The 19874-nt window shown below is 42.2% G+C and overlaps 1 protein-coding gene across 3 annotated transcripts in view; it reads left to right on the top strand.

Moving 5' to 3' along the window:
- NBAS (NBAS subunit of NRZ tethering complex) overlaps positions 1–19874 on the top strand; it is a 329610-nt gene that overhangs the window by 185247 nt on the left and 124489 nt on the right. For all 3 annotated transcript variants that reach the window (XM_078444965.2, XM_078444964.2, XM_078444966.2), the window contains 3 exons: positions 12830–12994; positions 16054–16167; positions 16493–16616. In XM_078444965.2, the coding sequence (XP_078301091.2) occupies positions 12830–12994; positions 16054–16167; positions 16493–16616 (403 nt within the window). The remainder of the gene's footprint in view (positions 1–12829; positions 12995–16053; positions 16168–16492; positions 16617–19874) is intronic.

Below are 19874 nucleotides of genomic sequence, written 5' to 3'. Positions count from 1 at the left end.
TTTTTAAAATATGAAATAGAGGTGCCTGGGTGGCTCAGTTGGTTAAGTGCCCAACTTCAGCTCAGGTCATGATCTCACGGTTTGTGGGTTCAAGCCCCACATCGGGCTCCGTGCAGACAGCTGGGAGCCTGGAGCCTGCTTTGGATTCTATGTCTCCCTCTCTCTCTGCCCCTCTCGTGCTCAGGCTCTGTCTATCAAAAATAAATAAACATTAAAAAAATAATAAATTATGAAGTAATTTAATCAGCAGTACATTAGTATATAAGTTCTCTTTCTTCTCTTAGTTCTTTCTACCCATACCATGAAGCCCACTCCTTAGAGGTAAACATTTTTAAGTTTATATATATATCTTTCAGAATTTTTCTGAGTATGAACAGATTTTCTGGATAGCTATTGTCTATCTCCTGGAGAATTATTATTTTTTAAACTTAAAATGGATTCATACTGCATATATTAATTCCACATTAAAAAAATTGTTTTTTAACGTTTACCCATTTTGGGGAGACAGAGAGAGACAGAGTGTAAGTAGGGGTGGGGCAGAGAGAGAGGGAGACATAGAATTTGAAGCAGGCTCCAGGCTCTGAGCTGTCAGCACAGAGCCCGAGGCTGGACTTGAACTCACAAACTGTGAGATCGTGACCTGAGCTGAAGTGGGACACTTAACCGATTAGCCGCCCAGGTGCCCCTGCATATTAATTTAAAGCTTGTTTTTTTCCACGTAATGTTATTTGTCACAGATAGCTGCCCTTCTCCTTATATACAGACCATTTATATAATGGCAGGTTAGCGGTCATTTGATGTATGTACAAAAATTTATCTTTTGCTTTGTTTTTGAACATTTAGATTATGTTTGATTTTCCTCTCTTTTAGACTGAGCCGCAGTGAACATTTTACGTACACATTTTGTGTAGTCATGCATTGCTCTGGGATGAAGTGGTGGGAATGAGCTCCTGAGATAGAGAATTTCCTATCTTCTTATAATGTATTCTCCATAACTTTGTTAAGTGCTGATTGCTTTCTTTACTGTTGTGACACCAGCACATCACTGGGAACAGAGTAGGTCCTTATTAACTTTTTTTTTTTGGATAACATTGCCTGATGAGTGTGTACGTGAGACTGAGTTCATGGTGATCTGTGACATCGCGAACTGGATGATAACGCAGAGCCAGCACGATTCACAAGACTCCTGCATTTCATTCACCATGTGGTGTATCCTCTCTCACTGAGGTCTGACCGAAGGAGGGCGTGCTCTGCCCATTGGCATGCTTGTAGGAGACTGTGATCGCTCGGTCCACGGCTTGATGGTCAGGACTGTGAATCCTGTCACTTTGATTGGCTCGGAGAATCGGGGCCACGGATTTCCATTCCTCAGAAAGGCTTAGATTAGCTGCCTCCTCACCGGGCTCTGCCACTCATGTTCCAGGTTCTCTTCTTTCTTTCATCCTGCCCTTTCTCACAGAGTACACGCGTTTCTAATACATTCGTTTCGTTTCTTTAAGTTTCTTTGACTCTTTCAGTAACAAAGAATACTTTTTTTTTTTTTTTTACTTTTTAATCTAGACTTGGATTTAAATCCACTTGCAAAGGATACTTTTCAAATAACATGTCTCAGTTTCAGTGAAATCTGGGGGATTTGACAGTTTGCTTTTAAGGAGGCCTTGCGATCTGATCACACGGCTCATCTGTACCATGCTGAGGGACTTTGTGTACACGCTTTGGTTTTATACACAGTAGTGGCCACATCTTTTTCTCCAGTTGTCGTTTGCGTGCTCTCCATGCGTCTTTTTCTCCTCACTGTTTCCTCAGAACAGCTTGTGTTTGGGTCACCAGTGACCTCCTGTTGGTAAATTCACGCGTCAAGCCTGTCTTTATCTTACGTGACGTATCAGTAACATCGGATACGCACTTGTTTCAGGGACAGTCTGTTCGTTTTCTTTATACCTCATTGGCCACTTACTCTCACCGTGTTTGTTGGTCCTTCCTCATTTCTCTAGCTAAATGTTAGATACCTCAGGTCTCAGTCTTTAATCTCTTCTCTGTCTCTGCTGATTCCCTAGCTGATTGCACGTGTGATCGTGCAACTTTGTGCGGGTGATTCTCTATGTGTAGCTTGAGCCCTGATCTTCTGAGTTCCAGGCTTGTGTGCGCGACTGCCAATCTGGCATCTGTACTTCCCTTTCTTACAGGCTTCGCATCTGAACGTGTTAAAAGTGAGCCACCGATTTTAGCATCTCACCCTTCACCCCAGCTATCGGTGGTGTTCCTTCTGTGCTCTTTCCTATGTCAAAAAATGGCAGCTCCATCTTTCTAGTTGTTTAGGTCATAAACCTTGTCATCCTCCTCAGTTCTCTTTGTCCTGTGTAACACAAGCAGTCTGTCAAGAAAGCCTGGTGGCTGCACTCTCCCAGTGGACTTGGAATTAGACCATATTTTACCATCACCACTGCTACCACCCTGGTTAAGTTATTGCCGTGTCTCACCTAGAGTTTTATGGTAGTGTTCTGTTTGTCTGCCTCTTTCGGCCCTTTTCCTTGCTCTAGTTGGTGCTCAACAAGGCAGCCAGAGTGATTCTTTAAAAATATGTCAGATCATGCCACATTGCGTGGAGTACAAGCTAAGCTTTTATGATCTCCTATGAGGACACCCATGATCTATCTTCCCTACTACCTGTTTGACTTGATCTCTTCTCTCCTTAACCCCCCACTGACTTTGCCCACTGTACTCCAGGCATACTGCCCTTCTTTCCATTCTCTAAACATTCCCTCTGGTCCTTATACTTGCTGTGTTCTTCTCTCACATATTCAGTGACTTATCTTCGCTCCTTCCAGGTCTCTGCTCAAATGTCTGCTCAGTGAGAGCTTCCCCGGTCCCTGCATACACAATTACAGTGTTCCCCCTACTCCCAATATACCACTTTATTTTTCTTCCTAGCTCTTTTCCTATCATTTATCTGATACACCTCTCTGACATGCTTTATATTTATCTTTGGCTTATCTCCTCTTGGAATACAAGAGGAGCTCTGGGTGGCAGGAGTCCTGTTTTGTTCACTGCTCTGTTTTCAGTATCTACTACAAGTGTCCTTGTTGTATTTGATGTCCAAATATTTGTTGAATATGTGAAGAAAATAAATGAGGAAGGTTAAGATGTGGATATGATGGGTGTGGATAAATTCTTTTATTATAAGGGGAAGAATATTCCAGTGGGATCCAATTTGATAAGTTCTCAGTTCATTGGTGAAATAAGGCAAATTTCCTGTTTGCCTGTCTTTCCTAATGTACTATGAGTTCCTTGAGAGCAGGGACAATGTCTTAATCATTGTGGTAACCCTGTTGCCTAGCACTGGGTCTTAAACATAGTAAGCATGCCAGGGGTATATGTTCAGTAAATTTATTTTGTGGATGGATTTAGAACCCCAAATTATTTAATCAAAAGAGATTTAAAAATTTGGCATGGTGAAAGAAAATAAAAATATACTTCATATACCTGTATTTTTCCTAACTACAGGTCTCTTAATCTTGGTCCAGGAATGCCAGCAGATTCAAGAAGGGTTTGATTCCCAAAGCCCCTGAAGTAGTGTGCTGTATTTGGGTGTGTGTGTGTGTGTGTGTGTGTGTGTGTGTGTTGTGTGTGTGTGGGGGGGGGGTGTGTATGTGACTTTGTGTGTTCCTGTGTGTGCACAGCATGTGTATTCTGTTTTCTGGAGGAATGACTTCCAGCTTTGATCGGAATTGTGTAGGGGTTCATGATTCGCAAAGGTGAAAACATCTGAATTATATAACCTGACCTGTTACTTAGCGGATAAACTGAAGCAGAGTCAGACCTTAGAGCGATTTGCTCCATAGGGTATTTTTCAATTTGCTGCTTCTGACAGATTCATTTTTTCTTTTCTTCTCTTTTTATTTTGTCTTTTCTTTCTTTCTTTCCTTCCTTTCTTTTCTTTCTTCTCTTTCCTTCTCTTTCTTTTCTTTCTCTTTTCTTTCCTTTCCTTCTTTTCTTTTCTTTTCTTTTCTTTTCTTCTCTTTTCTCTTTCTTTCTTTTCCCTCAGACACTTCTAAAAGTATCACCAGTAATAATAAAGACTATATTCTTAATATTTTAGGTTCAGGGTGAAATTTGCTAGAAGCGTTGGGTGCAGGGAAGAACTTTGGATCATCTAAAGATCTGTTGGAAGGGAAGGGATGGTGGATGAGTTCAGTTCGGGCGCTATTTGTAATCCTTACCTATTTTATGCGTACCACCAACTCAGTTTATAGGAGGCAAACAGATTTCTCAGAAATTAACCCTTATGTTACCAGATACCAGAGGTAGCAACTCCAAAATAGATTATTCATTATAGTCCTTGATCAACAAGACTCTGTAAGCCAAACTTGAGATGTGGAACTGTTCTTGTTCTCGTGAACCTGGTCGGTAATGGTGTCTGTTGTAGAATTTGAAAGATACTGTTAGTGCTTTGGAAGTTAACCTCTGAGCTGTGTAACATATTGACGTTAATGAGATTTCATGTTAAATTTTATGCTGGCAGTTGTTGATTTGGTTTGGGGGATTAATCTATTTCTGCTGTTATACATTCTAAATTAATTAACAGTGTGCAACTATGAATATAAAAAGTGCCAGTAGTAATCATTTCAGGAGTAAATTTTGCCCAGCCTCCCCCCCCCCCATTATATGTATTTGAATGAAAACTATTTTCCTCATTAATTATTCTAGGTAGAGTATAATTCTGGTAGACTGTCCCAAAGTTCGATGCTTCTTCTGTGGTCCAAATGAGCCTTTTATTTTACTTTCTCTTTTGTAATTCTCATCAGGGAATCTCTTACAAGCCTTTTATCTCGTACATTTCTGAGCATGTCAATTTCATTTATCTTCTGGAACAAGCTTTTAATTTTCATATGTCTTAAATGTCCTGTCTGAAGTTAGCCTATCTGTATGAAATAGAGAAGTAAAGTTTAGGTTCATTTTATGAAATGGAATGATTGTCTTATAGCCTGTATTTTTTGATATCTTTCAGTTGACGTGATTTTCCTCTGAGTGAAGTTGCATTCTGTTCAAGTGCCGTTTACTTCTTACCTTGTTTGTAGTTTTAATTCTGTACTTGGATTAGTTGATGACAGTTTAACCATTCAATACACCCTCTCAATTAAGAAGATTATAAAGGTGAACAAGATTTGAAATGTGGCATGAAGTCTTATTTGAATAACATTAGCTACTATAGGCACAACATATTAGGCCTGAGAAAATGTATCCTCAAACATTTCAATAGTGCAGTAAAGCCAGACTTCTACATATCTACAGGTATACACTATAAGTTAAGGATTTTCCCATGCTTTGAGGATATAGTGGTAAATAAACATAATCCCTACCTTTGCAAAGCTACTGTCTAGTTGGGAAGGCAAACAAAAAAAAAATGAGATTATCAAAATTTTATGGTAAGTGCATTGAAAGGATGCATCTGATGCTCCAGGTGCATAGGAGAGAGGGTGGGACACTGTCTTAACAGGATTTTACTTACAGCAAAAATATTACAGGTCAACAAAAATATAGAAGAACATCTTTGTGAGCTTAGAGTAAGCAACAATTTCTTAAATATACAAAAAATACTAATTGTAAAGTGAAAAAAATGATAAATTAGAGTAATGTAAAATTTAAGAACTTCTATTAACCAAAAGACAACATTAAGACGATGAAAATATAATCTGCCAAGTAGTAAAACATATTCACAATCTGTACATGTAATGAGGATGTGTGTCCAGAACATGTGAAGAACTAGAGGTGAGTAGGAAAGGCAGATCACCAACAGAAGAAAGGCAAAACACTTGAACAGACACTTCACAAAAGATGGTCAGATGACCAATGAATCTATTAAAAGCTGTTCGACTTCATTAGTCATCAGAGAGATTCAAATTAAAACCACAAAGAGATACTATTATATCCTCAGTGCTACCGCTAAAAGGAAATAGACGTGTAATGCTAGATGTTGGCATGGATGTGGAGTGACCAGACTGTTGTAATTGCTGGTTAGAGTATAAATGTTTGGCACTATTCACTAAGTCTGGACATATGCATACTCTATGTTTTAGTAATCCCCCTACTAGATTTGTTTCCAGAAATGCATATATTCACCAAAAGATAACTATTAGCATGTTCAAGGCAGCACTATTGGTATTAGCTACAAACTGGAGAGTATCCAAATACTCATCAATAGAGAAAAAGGATAAGTAAGTTCTGATATGCTCACACTATATAACACTGTTACATTAACAGTGTAACGATATTACGCTAACAACGAATTGGACAGTCTTCAACTACTTGCAAGAATATGGATGAATTTATGTTGAATGATAGAAATCAGACCCCAAGACACACTTCCATTCATGTAAAGTATAAAAATAGGCAAAACTAATTTATACTACCAGAAGTCAGAATAGCATCTACCTCGGCCACGGGGATGGCTAGAAGTGATCTCAAAAGCGGCATCTGGGATCCTGGTGATGGTCTGTGACTTAGTCTAAGTGCTGATTGCATGAGTGTGTTATAATTTACCAAACTGTATGCTTGCGTGCATACATTTTTTAATGTATCTTCTTCTTCGATAAAAGGTTTTAAAGAAAGATCTCTAAGCCTGGATTAAAGACAGGAAGAGAGACTGTATCCTGGCAGTATTGTCTTTGTATTGCGATGCTGTGAATAAGTACTATCTTCTTTTCCCCCTAACCTTTTGAATTTTTCAAACCGTCTTTAATGAGATCGTATTTTCATGACATAGGAGAGTAAGTACTCTCAAATACATTCATATGTGCTCGTGATGTTGCTCTTGTGTCACATCCCTCTGCAGAACAAGTGGACCACATGTTTTGATAGCCCGACCTGGTCAGGAAGAGGAGACACCCCTAGGCCAGTTGCATGTGGGCAGCATCTGCACTTTACTTGTGCATCATATGGCTTCCGCATACCTATCTTGCAGTGTTATTCTAAAACCCAGGAATGACCAGAGGAAGCACCTGCCCAGCACCTGACACATAGGAACCATTTAGTAAATGGTAGCCGTCATGTCTCTTATGTAATATAAACCAGACTCCTATTAGACATCACTCCTAGAAAAAAAAATATGTGTGTATATATATATATCTTTTTTTCCTAAGTTTGAGAGAGACAGAGCGTAAGTGGGGGAGGGGCAGAGAGAGAGGGAGAGGGATAATCCCGAGCAAGCCCTGCACCGTCAGTGCTGGGCCCAGTGCGAGGTTTGATGTGGGGTTCGAATCCACGAACCCTGAGATCATGACCTGAACTGAAGTCACATGCTCAGCGGATGGAGCCATCCAGCTGCCCCCTGATGTTTCTTATTCCTCTCTGCAAACCTGGTCCTGTCTTCATTCTTTCTCAGTAACTTGCATTGTTCATTGTTTTTCCCCCACTGCGTCTAACCTTGCTTAGCTAACCATGAATGTTTGCTTGGATTCCTGACTTATCTTCTGTTCTCTTCTTTCTCTCTGCTCTTCACTAAGACCCAGCTTGGTGACCATGTGCTTTATTTCTTAGGAAGTTGGAGTCAGAATCCTTGAATTTCTCTGCTTATCTATGACTTACCTCAGGCCCTTTTCACTTTGAGAAGAATTAGAAATAAAAACATTTAAATTTAATATATGCATTCAGGTGGCAAAATACCCTTATGGCAACCTCATATATTCCTAGCATCACGATCCTAATTCGGCCCGTGATTATTTTAAGCTTGGACTAACACACCAACCTCCTGACTGGATTCTTGTGCCTGGAATGATATTTCTAAAACACAGATCTGAGTTTGCCACTCCCTTTGCGTGAACAGTTTTAGTGGCTTCCCGTCTGTCAGGCCAGCAGCGGGGGTGCTTTGGCCTGGTCAGCGGGGTTCTCTCTCCAGCTCCTTCTCTGTCCCTCCATGCTGGTGATCGATCGGCCCCTTGCCCTCGCGTGCCACTGTCCACACCTTCACTGACTTGATCGAGATTCCTCCAGTTTCCTGTGTTGTTTCATTTCACGCTCTCGTTCTTGTGTAAGTCTGCCTGAAAGTATCTCTTCCTCCTTTGGGGGGTGGGGGGGCCTGCGTTCTTTCCCGATGAGATACTACCTTCTGTGTGAAGCCTTCTGTGATTGCGCCTCTGGGCAGAGGAGGTGTGGCCTCTCTTCGTGTCGCGTGGCACCGTAGATGTATGTCTACTTTAGAGGCTGAGATTGTACTGCAGGGCCGTGTCCACATGTCTGCCTCCCTCCCTGGTTTCTGAGCAACTTGAGAGCACAGACTGTGTTTTCCCTGTTTTTGTCACCTCATTGCCTGGTGTAGGGCGTGACACCGAATGAGAGTCACGCGGTAACTGCCATGTAAGTGAATGAATTCTAATTTGCTTCTGTGGTTTTTTTTTTTTTTCCAGTTGTAAATATTAAGTAATTCAGAAATATAGCCAATAAATTGAGATGCTTACTGTATACTTTACATATATATCTGTATCTCCTATATCTATATAAAGAGAGACAATGTATACTTCAGATTCCTTCTGAGATTTATTTCTGGCGAAGAACTATTTTTGGCAATGTTATTCACACAGGGACACATAGAGCTCTCTCCTCTCCACGCACGGTTGGCAAGTGGGGGGATCTTAGACACAGAATGAAGCAGAGTATACACGACCTCCACAGCTTTCGGTAGCCCGGAGAGGTGTGCTTAGGCCGGACTTGGTGGGTCACATGCACGATGACAGGCTGACCAGGAGACTAAGGCCACACCCTGTAAATGCGGGACAGGAGCTGGAGGTAACATTGCCACTGTGTGACATCACATGCTCCTTGGCTGGGGTTGTGGCCTTACTAGCGAAGAGGGGCCTCTGCAGTGCAGGAGCTGGAATCAGCTTATTTTTCTTCGTTGATGAACCAGCTGTTTGTGGTACCAAAGCGGTGACTGAATGAGCCTCCACTGCTGTCTCCTCACATAGCAAAGAGATTAAGGACAGAAAGGAATCCTAGTAATGCTACCACTAAAGCTATGGTGTGTGTGTGTGTGTGTGTGTGTGTGTGTGTGTATTTCCTTCTGGTTCTTATGCCCAGTACATGTATGAAGCACTTTGTAAAGTGCTGGCACATAGCAAGCTGCCATCATTATCACTCTTGAAGGGAGAAGTCTGGTTTTTCTTACGTAGGACTTCCTGCCTTGTCCTTTGAGGTTTGGATGATGAGTTTAAGTCTCTCATCATCTCTCCGTCCACGCTCTTCACCCCCTCCGTCCAACACATGCTGAGGAGAGGGGGTGTGTGTAATTGTCCTGATTGCTGAAATTGAGAGAAGAAGCTGGAAATGTAAGGCTTAGCACCCCCACCCCACCCCACCCCAGCTGGGCTCCCTCCTGCTTATGCCTGTCCACAGAAAGGGTGCATTCTGCTTTGATCTTTGTTCCTTGAGGTTACGCACATGAGGGTTATGTTATTTATCTGTTATTTTAGTACAAAGCCCTTGAAATCTAGTGTGGTACATTACAGCACATCTCATTTTGGAATAGCCACGTATCAAGCGTGCGATAGCCCCGCATGACTATGGCTAATGGGTTGGGCGGCACTGGTTTGAGGCAGTTCTGGGTATTCGTTGTGCTCAGTTTCCCTCTGAGCTGCCATGGTGATTTTGGTTTGGCTTGTCTCCTCTGTAGACTCAACTCCTCCTTGGAAAAGTTACTCCAAGACTTGCAGAAAAATTTTAGCCTAATTATGACAGTGGATTTAAGCCATGTTCTCTATTCCAGAATGAAGATAGTATTGCTGATTTCTCTGATTCCTACTTATATATTTTTAATTAAAAAAATCATGCAAGATTCAGTTGTGAGTTACAGAAAATATTCTAGCTCTTAGCAGAAGGAGTTTTTTTTTTTTTTAATGGAAAATTAGGGGCTTTATGGAGATTAGGATTAAAAATCACTGAAAGGACTGGAGGAGCAGGCTTTAGATGTGTTTCTAAGACCAACTACTAGAAAAATTACAGAACCTGCCTGCTAGGGGAGCTGCAATCTGCCATAAATCAGCTGGGAAAGCAGAAAGCCACTCCTTATCAGTTGGCTCCAGTGGTAACTGACTACCAGGATACAAGCCAGCCTTTACACGCATAAAACTAGAGTCTGGGCACTGGGGCTTCTATTACCACTGTTGTAGAAGAATAACTAAGACTGTGAAAGGAAGGAAAAGAGGGAAGGAAGGAAGGAAGGAAGGAAGGAAGGAAGGAAGGAAGGAAGGAAGGAAAGCAGCAGAAGGCAGAAGTAACAGGTGTGGTCTCTACTAGAGTTCCGCGTCCCAAATTCCATGCAGCAGGTGCATTTTCGAGAGGAGAACTAGATTATGTGTGGAACGCCAATATAGGGAGTCTGAGAGATGTAGTCTTTAACGTATCAACTTGTAACAGTAGTAGGACAGTTTGTAGGGGCAGAATGGCATTCAGTGAACCAAGCTGCAGTATCTGAGATGATCTGAAACCCAGGAGAGGTATTGTGTTTTATTGGCACCTAAACCCCAAACGGTTATTTTTAACGTTGTTGCTCTTATAAGTATACAAGTAACTTAATGTGATTTTTTTTTCCATATTAACATCCAGTGTTTATGTTGTTTTTATAATCAAATGACAATGATTACATTGAGTTGGTATTTTATACTTTTCTCAATGTCCAAAGAGCCCACAGGAAACAGTTTTTAAAACTTTTTTAAAATTGAGATATATTTGACATAAACCATTGTTTTAGCATAAGGTTATTAATTTGGCATATTTATATTGCAGTATGGTTGCCATTATAGCTTAGCTAGCACCACTACTCTGTCACCTAATTATCATTTCTTCTAGTGTTGGGACACAACTTTTTTCATGTTTAAAGCACAGTTTAGAAAATCTTACCAGAAGCCTTAAACAAAAACTGGATAAGTTAAGTTGTAAGCATTGGTTAGTAAAGTTTAAATTCATTTCCTTTTGGAAGTAAGAGTAAAGTTCACAAAGTTTTCTAGAAATTAAGTATCCTAACATGATGTATTTGTTTTCTATTGCTGCTATAACATATTACCACAAATTCAGCCACTTAAAAACAATGCAAATAAATTATCTTCTAATTCCCCTAGGACGGAGATCTGGCAGACTTTGATGGGTCTCTCTTTAGTCTCACATGGCCAAGATCATGGTGCGCACAGGGCTGTGCTCTTTTCTCGAGCCTCAAAGGAGGATCTGTTTCCATGCTCACTCATGGAGTTGGCAGAAGTCGATTCCTTGTGGTCATAGGACGGAGGTCCCTGTAGCCTTGCTGGCTGTCACCTCAGAGCTGTTTGCAGCCTCTAGATGCCGCTCACATACCTAGGCTTGTGGTCGCTTTCTCCGTCTTCAAAGCCAGCGACAATGGGTTGAGTCTCCAATGCCTCAGGTTTCTCTTTGCCTCTTCCCCCGTGGCATGTCCCGGACGCCCTCTCTCTGACCCTAACTGAGAAAGCTTCTCTGTTTAAAGGCTCGTGTGATTAAAGGCTCGTTTAAAGGACCAGTAATTTTGGATACTCTTTACTTCAGGGTCAGTGTCCTTAATCATATCTGCAGAGTCCCTTTGCCATGAAATGCGGTGTATTCCCAGGTTCCAGGGATTGGGACGTGGACGTCTTTGGGGGTCTTTAATGCTACTTACCATAAAGGGCAACTGGCCGGATAGTCTGCAATGGTGCATTATTTGTGGTGTGATAATGCCCTGGAGACTGCTGAGTGATTACATAGTTGACATTTTTTATTGCTTGTGCTGTGATATGGATCTAAATAGCCAAACTAAACTCTCCTTCTATTAGTATTAAGAAAGCTATTGAAATAGTGGGACTAGGCCTCAATTTTTGCTTTCTGTTAAATGGGAAACTTAAAATAAGCGGAAGTAGATTAACACTAAACCAAGAACTTGGTTTTTGTAGAACAAGTAATGTTTTTCTTTGATCAGAAGCAGATGTGATTGTTGTCATTTCCATTTAAAATGAAGTTAATATATTAGCATTTTTCTCCACATGGAATCTCTCAGGTGAGTAAATGGGGAGTCAGAATTTTCGCTTGATTGCTTCAAGATTGGCAGGAAGTTTCATGTTATAAACCTTTTAAACACTATTAATCATCAAGTTGTTTACATGAAAAACAAAATACCTTTCGACATTTATAGATGGGCCCTCTGAATTCTCTCCCTTTGTCTGGGTCATAGTAGCATTGTTCAAATGAATAATTTATTTCGTAATTAACCTAAATAACAAATATTTCAGAATGTCTAAGAAATAAATGGGAGTTTGTCTTTGTAGGATATTAGATTGGTAAAAAATCAAGAGCCCATTATTTGCTTTGTAAATGTTTCTGAAGGGGATTCTTTGACAATGCACCATGATGGTTTTTCCTTTACCAAATTTTCTTTTGTAAATGCTCCAAGGAGGTACGATATATCAATAATGCTTCATTTCCCGTTTTTTTGTTGCTAGCCAAGATGGATTTTATTTTTTATTTTTATTTTTTTTAAGTTTATTTATTTTGAGAGGCAGCATGAGTGGGAGAAGGGCACAGAGAGAGAGAAAGAGAGAGAATGAATCCCAAGCAGGCTCCCTGCTGTCAGCACAGAGCCCGACATGGGGCTAGAACCCACAGAACTGCGAGATCATGACCTGAGCCAAAAATAAGAGTCGGACGCCCAACCCGACTGAGCCATACAGGTGCCCCACAGATGGATTTTACAATGTATCTTTGTGTCTGATAATTGTCAGTAACCTCATGATCACCCTCTGTTCCTACGACAGTGACAGCCTACATTTTTGATCTTGCCATTTTCTTTTCTAACTAGGGTGAAGCCAGCATTCCTGGCAGCAACACAGACCTGTTCCACTGGGGCACCGCGGCCACCATGAAAGTCCTGTCCAGCACCACGACCACCACCAAGGCCGTGCTGCAGGCCGTGAGTGATGGGCAGTGGTGGAAGAAGTCTTTAACTTACCTTCGGCCACTTCAAGTAAGCGATGCCTCTTTTTTCTAAAGACCCATTGTGTGGCTTATGTCAGTCCGTCGGCACTGGTTTTCAGTTGCGTTCATGTTGTTACAGCTTTCTCTTCTCTAGATCCTTAAAATAATCCGTTAAGAAATCTAAGCCTCCCATCATCCAGGGGAAGAGTAATTTATTTTATAGAATGTGGCATTCATTTTATAGAATTTTATAGGGTCTTGCAAAAGACACTGCTACAGATTTAGGTGTGATTAGATGTCAGAATTAGAATTTAGGGGGATGAAAAGGAAAATGATTCCATCAGTGCTTACTTGTTTTTGCTGTATTTCTGTGGGCCAGTAGTCATGAAAAAGCGCTAGAAGCTGGCAGGAAGGCTGAGGTTATTGGGCTGCTATAACAGTAATACCACATACTGGGGGGCGTAACAACAACCATTTCTTCCTCACGGTTCTAGAGGCTGGGAAGTCTGAGATCAAAGCTCCGGAAGATTTAGTGTCTGCTGGGGTCTGCTTGCTATGTTCTCACGTGGTGGAAGGGGTGAGGGAGCTCTCTGGAGTCTCTTTTATAAGAGGTCTGGTCCGTCCCATTCATGAGGGCTCCATTTCCCAGAGCTGACCACCTCTGCAAGGTCCCAACTCTTATTTTTTTGGGGGTATGACATAGTGATTTGACAACTCTATACGCTATCCTGTACTCACCACAAACATAGCTGCCATCTGTCACCATACAACACTCTTACAGTGGCCTTGACCATGTTCCCTATGCTGTACCTTTCCTACCTGTGACTTACCCATTCTGTAACTGGAAGCCTGTACCTCCCACTCCCCTTCGCCCATTTTGCCTATCCCCCACCCCCTCCCCTCTGGCCCCCACCGGTTCTCTTATTTATGGGTCTGTTTATGCCTTTTTATTTTTTTCTTTTGGTTTGCTACTTCGTTTTTTAGATTCCACATATAAGTGCAATCATATTTTATTTGTCTTTCTTACTTCACTTAGCATAATACCCTCTAAGCCTATCCATGTCAACACAAATGACAAGATCTCGTTCATTTTTATGGCTGAGTAATATTTCATCGTGTATATATACCCAGAAGCCCCACCCACCTCTTAATTGTCCTGTTGGGGCTTAGAATTTCAGCAGGCGACACGAACATTCAGTTTCTAGTAGGTGCTCTGGGTAAAGAGAGCAGCGTATCAGACTCTTTCACCCATTCTGGAAGTCGAGGTCAGGACAAGCGTTTGAGCGATTGTGCTCTCCGTGATGCATGAAATCCACTGCTCCTCTGCTGACTTCCGTGCGTTCTCACCCTGCAGTCCTTGGGCTCTCCGGAAAGCTCAGAGGAAAGAGAAACATGCTGTTTACCAGGTCACCCCAGACGCTCTCTGGGTGTAGCGTTCATTTTATTCGCTGTCCAAGTACTCTTCAGGCGTCTTCGGTGTGCCAGAGCCCAAGCTAGTGATTGGGAGCAGGGCGGCAAGCCCTTTGCCTGGCAGAGCCTGCACGCAGACCTGCCAATAAAGTAATTGTGCAACAATGTAGCGGTAGGCAGTCATGCGGACGGTGAGGAGGCTTCTGCAAGGTGGCGGGAGAAGGATCCGTATCGGGGGAAGAGAGAAGTTCTGATGTCTGACGTGGATAGAAGGTGGGGTTCCCAGGACTCACGCTCAGCGGAAGCCTGACTGAGCCACATAGAGCACATGCAGGGCCCTTTTCAGAGGAAGGTGCTTGACATCCTTGTAGAACAGAAAGGAGGCCTGTGTAGTATGAACAGAGCAGCAGGGAAGAACGGTAGGAGATGAGAGGAAGGAGCTGGTGTCCAGAGCCTTGTAGAGACACTGGTGGGGTCCACAGGTCTTATTCTGAGTAGGACGGGGAGCTGGCGTGGAGTGCAGGCAATGCTGTTGTGTGATCCACCTTCATTTAAGGTCATCTGAGTGCTGTGTAGAGAGCTGGCCGGGTGAGTCAGGAGTAGGAGCAAAGAGGCTCCAGGCGAGAGGTAGTGCTGGGGTGACTGGAGAGCCAGGGAGGCAGTGGGAGATGCGTTTTGTGGGCCTGTGGGTGGTCTGGGTGTGGACTCTGCGGGAAAGAGGAGAACCAGGGATGACCTGGCCAAGACGGTTGGGTAGATGTCCATACCACTGACTGCGATGGAGAGTGCTTGACTTTGGGGGACGGCTCTGCGTCTCCTATCGTGGTGTGTGTCACTTGGGTTATGATTTTGGTCACTTTTCTGTCTCCCCTCGTGGACCTTTTGGGGGTATGTGTCTCAGATGAAATGTTTAACCCTGTGCCTGATACTGGATCATTTTTGGTAAGTGTACTTGTAGTTGTCATCGTCATGTACAGAAGGGCCTTTGCTGCTGCCCAAGGTCATGGTTGGCACACGGTGGGGTGTGGGGTAGCGGCGACATGAGCGGGGACGTGACAGGGGCGCACTTCCTTCCAGCCTCCAGCTGGGAGGGTTTCAGCGGTGAGGTATGAGGCAGGCCTGCAAGCAGGGGGGTGGCGGGGGGGTTTAACGAGGCAGTCAGCAATGGACAGGCTGCTCCTAGTGGAAGAAAGGCCTAGAAGCTGGTATGATGCGTGTAGTAGATCGGCTGGTTGGAGGGAAGAATTAGCCTTCGATGTTAACTAATGATGTTAACTGACCTCAAGGAACTTTAAGTGTTATTTTACGTGGTTTAGACTTGATGCTGCTGCCTGTTGGTATTGCTCAAAGCTGGGCAAGGGAGCTATGTGTACCAAGTGATGTTTGAGGAAGGTTATTCTGACTGTAGGCTAGAAAACTTGCCGTGAGTGGAACACTGATTGCTTCTTTGTTTCTGATTCACTGATGTCAAAGTGACCGGAGAATCCAGAGGCGCTGCAGGGTCAGGTGGAAGCGCCCCTCTTAGAGGGCAGCTGTTATTCCTACGTCCTCTGCTGGGTGTCTGTGTTGCTGTGACACTCTCTGTAGCTCACACACTGCACGTGGGTCAGTTTCTCCTGAAATCATCCCTGCTTCCCTTCTCCCCCCACCCCCAGGGCCTTTCTTTTTACCCAGTGTTCTTCACTTTGTTCTATTTAGGGGCGAGAGTTTGGCGGTGCTTATCAAACGGGAACCATAGCCAATGAAGGGCTAGAAAGACAAGGGTACCATCCTTTTTATGAATCTGTCCTCTCCGATCCCTTTGTCACAGAGGTAAGGACGGTGCGCCTAAGAACGTAGGCTCAACTGTCATGCTCTTGTGGGCATTTCAGTACAAAAAAAAACCCTAAAATATTGTTGAAAATGTACATCTTTGGCTTCGTACTCATGTTATTCACTGGTTTTATATGACTTGTGTCTATTATGACATATTATGAGATTAAAATCTGTTTGAAACTTTACATAAAATAATGTGCTTTAGTAAGTGAGAAGTTATAATTCGCATCATCAGAAGGTATAAAAGCCTATGATTCTGTTCTTAGAACATCTTCATAGAAGAAAAGACACCCTACTAAATGGTGTAACCGCTTCTGTCTAGTCTGCAGTGACCTGTGACCCGTATCAGCACGTTCCAGTAGAAAGCTTTGCAGAAGTATTGCTAAGAACTGGAAAACTGGCTGAGACGAAAACTGAAGGGGAGGAGGTATTTCCAACAACAGAAGGTAGGAAAGAAAGTTCTAGCTCCTTGACCGTGTGTAAGTCTTACTAGGAGATCCGTAAGTGAAAAACTATATGAGTGAATGGAAGTTGGGAAAAACAAGGATATAAATTTTCAGTAGTTTTGAATAGCTTAACCTGACACCACCATTCACTTATTTAAAACATTTATTGAGTGCCTTCCATTTTCTGGATACTTACTAATATTGAGGATTTAAAAGGATAAGGACGACAGGATTCCTCTATTTAAGTTTCTAATTATGTGAAGTGATTCTTACAGTGAATGGTATAAAGTGCTCAATAAATATTCGATGCTTTCCGATTTTATGTGTTAATTAAGAACTCTGAAGTATTTGCTTCACAGAAGGTACATGTGTATTTCATTTAAGAATTTTCTGTGTGGCAGCATATCTTTTCATGTAGAATATTTTGAAAAGAATTCAACGTACGCAAGTTCACCGATGGCATCTTACCATTTGTGTGTTTTCTTCTCTTTCGTCTCCTTACTTCTTTTTAAGGTTCCAGGATCGTTTCCTCAACTGTTTTCTTTCATTTCCCTCTCTCTCTGCTCTGTCATCCATAGTGAATACCTCATGATTTAAAGGCTGCCGGAGTTTCAGCCATCTTGTCTATATTCCAAGCATCAGTAAGAAGAAAAGAGAAGGGAGGGCAAAACATTGTGTCCTTGGCAGACCTATCCACACCTGCCACTTACATATTTCTGGCTGTCTCTCACCACCAGTAAATCTGGATGATGCTGTCTTAACTGAGCACATCGATGTATGGGGTAAAATTGGGGAAAATGTGTATTTGGAGTAGAACTGCTGTTTTTCCCAGAATCCTGTTCTTGTCACTTATTTTTGGATAATCCTTCCTTCAATCAGTATTTATATGTAGTTGGAAAGAGGGGAAACAAATACCACTTTTCTATCTACTGTGTGGGCCTCTTGAATACTAGAGGTTTTTATCAAGTATACCATTTTCCTTCAGTTCTGAATGTATGTTTTTTTTTTACCTCTTATTTCTGAAATCAGGGTGTCTCACAATCAATGAGTACGTTTTTCTTTGTTTGCTTTTCTCCAAAAAGCTATTATTAAATTCATGGCACGTCTCAGAAACAATGCTGAATATACATGAAGAGTGTAGTTACATTGCTGTTTCCCCTTTTAACTATTCTTTATTACTGCTTGCTTTTCTTTTTTTGATTGTCTTTTAAGTATTTTTTTTTCAGTTCCATAGACATTTATTGGTAGGCGGCATTTGCTTTGCCTACTGCAAGAGAAGCCCCGTATCAAATGCTATTAGTACAGTATTGTATTTAATCTGAATAACAGACCACCTGATAGTTACCATCAGTTGTATTTTACGTTGTAAAGAAGCATGTCTCAGAGATAAGAATAGTTTTGTTTTTATTTTTGTTTTGTTTAAGTTAAACAGCCAGTGGTTGGTTGAACTGAATTCAGATTCAGCGTTGATCATTGCAGTGGGTAGTATTCTCCCCATTTTACCAGCCTCTGCAGGGGACTGCATTAGGCCTTGAATCAAAAATAATAACCGCAACGAACAAAAACATGACAGTGTCACTTAGTTTGATATTTTCTGTTCAAAATTTGTTAATATGTCGAAGTTACCATTTTTTGCAGGGTGGAGTTTGCAGCAGAAAAAATTGTCCTGAAGAGTAAAAGCATCTCCAAATGGAATCACTGTTTGTTCCTTTTTCATCTTATCACACGTGACCTTTTTCATCTTATCACATGTGACCTGTCCATACTCATGTTCTGCAGGGATACCAGAGGAGTAGGAAGTGTCCTCTGTTTCACCCATTTGTTCCTCAGACCTGTTTCTGGATAAATTCTCTGTAATTGTTTGCTTGTGGATCAAAGTATGAATGGTTATTGAGCTGCTTTGCACAGATAGAGTCTAAGACCTTAGGAAAATAGTGGGTTGGATGTCGAAGTGTATCACCCATTGATTGGCATAATAATGGACTAAAATCATAACCGGGAAGTTTGGAAACATGGACTGATACAGTGTTTTGCTTAGCTTGCATCATACATATATGTGCTGATGAGAGTATCTGTCATACAAAGGGCATGCTTCGCCCAAAGGCAAAACAGTGGCATCACATTGTCCAACCTGCAGATGCCTTCTTAGAGCAAGCATCCCGTCTCAGACTGATTTCTCAGTGTATTTAAGGCTTCTGCTATTTTCCAGAGCTGTGTTCTTTTTTTTTTTTTTTTTTTTTTTTTTGAGAAAGTGAAAGGCCCTCATGAGGTGCAGATTTCTGGGTTAGTAGGCCTCCCCTTTTCATAGTGTCTTGAGAGTACTTGACCATCTCTGCTGCACTTGGTAACTAAATGATGGGACATTCAAGTGATATTGAAGCATGAAGCAGGTTAGAGAGACTTTCTTCAGGCGCTGTGTGGAGTAGGGGACACGTGCTTAATGATGGACCAGGGGACCCCTTCCAGTGCCTTTTCTCACCATATGTCCTTTACTCACTGAAGGAGTGGTCCTTGAGCCACCTGTGTGCTCGGCATTGTCCACATACTTGGAATATAAAGTCACAGAAGACCTGGTCTTGTCCTCCAAGGTCTTACTGTCCAGGTGAGGAGACAAGACAGACACATTTGTGTGTGATAAGGGCTATGAGAGCAGACGCAAGAGGTGTTGGGATTCTAGACGTGTGACAGCCACGTGGAAAGGTGGCCTGAAGAGGCTCCCAAGCTGGTGATACTTGACCTGGGATTTGAAGGATGAAGAAGGGCAACGTAGATCAAAAGAGCAGGGGGAGTTGTTTCGCATTAGAGCCCCTTGGAAACATTTTTAAGAAGTGCTGAAGCCTGGGATCCACTACAGACCTTGTATTTCAGAACGTCTGAAGTGCAGCCCATGCATGAAATACTTTTAGAGTTCCTAAGGCAATTCACTTGGGAAGCCATGGTGAAGACCCTTTGGAAGTTTCACTTAACACGCTAGCATCTCTCTACCCATCACGTGTCTGTTCTTCAAACCGACACACTTGCTTTGTAGACCTCTCACCTGGCAATCTGGAGAATGCCACCTATACCTGTTATGTCTGTGTCTGGTCTCTTCCCATTGGGGGTCAAACCCTGCATAAGGACTCTTCCCATTGCGTGTCCTATCTGTTTCTAAGGTGTACAGGCCTGCTCAGGTTTTCCATATGGCAGACGTGAAATCAGCGTCTCCACGGTGACAAGAGTGAGCACAGTGTGTGTGTCAGTTGCTGGGACAGGAATTGA

This window comes from Panthera onca, chromosome A3, assembly GCF_046562875.1.
Source record: "Panthera onca isolate mPanOnc1 chromosome A3, mPanOnc1 haplotype 2, whole genome shotgun sequence".
NCBI lineage: Eukaryota > Metazoa > Chordata > Mammalia > Carnivora > Felidae > Panthera > Panthera onca.
Note: the sequence above shows the minus strand (reverse complement) of the source record. Positions and strands in the feature narration are given on the sequence as shown.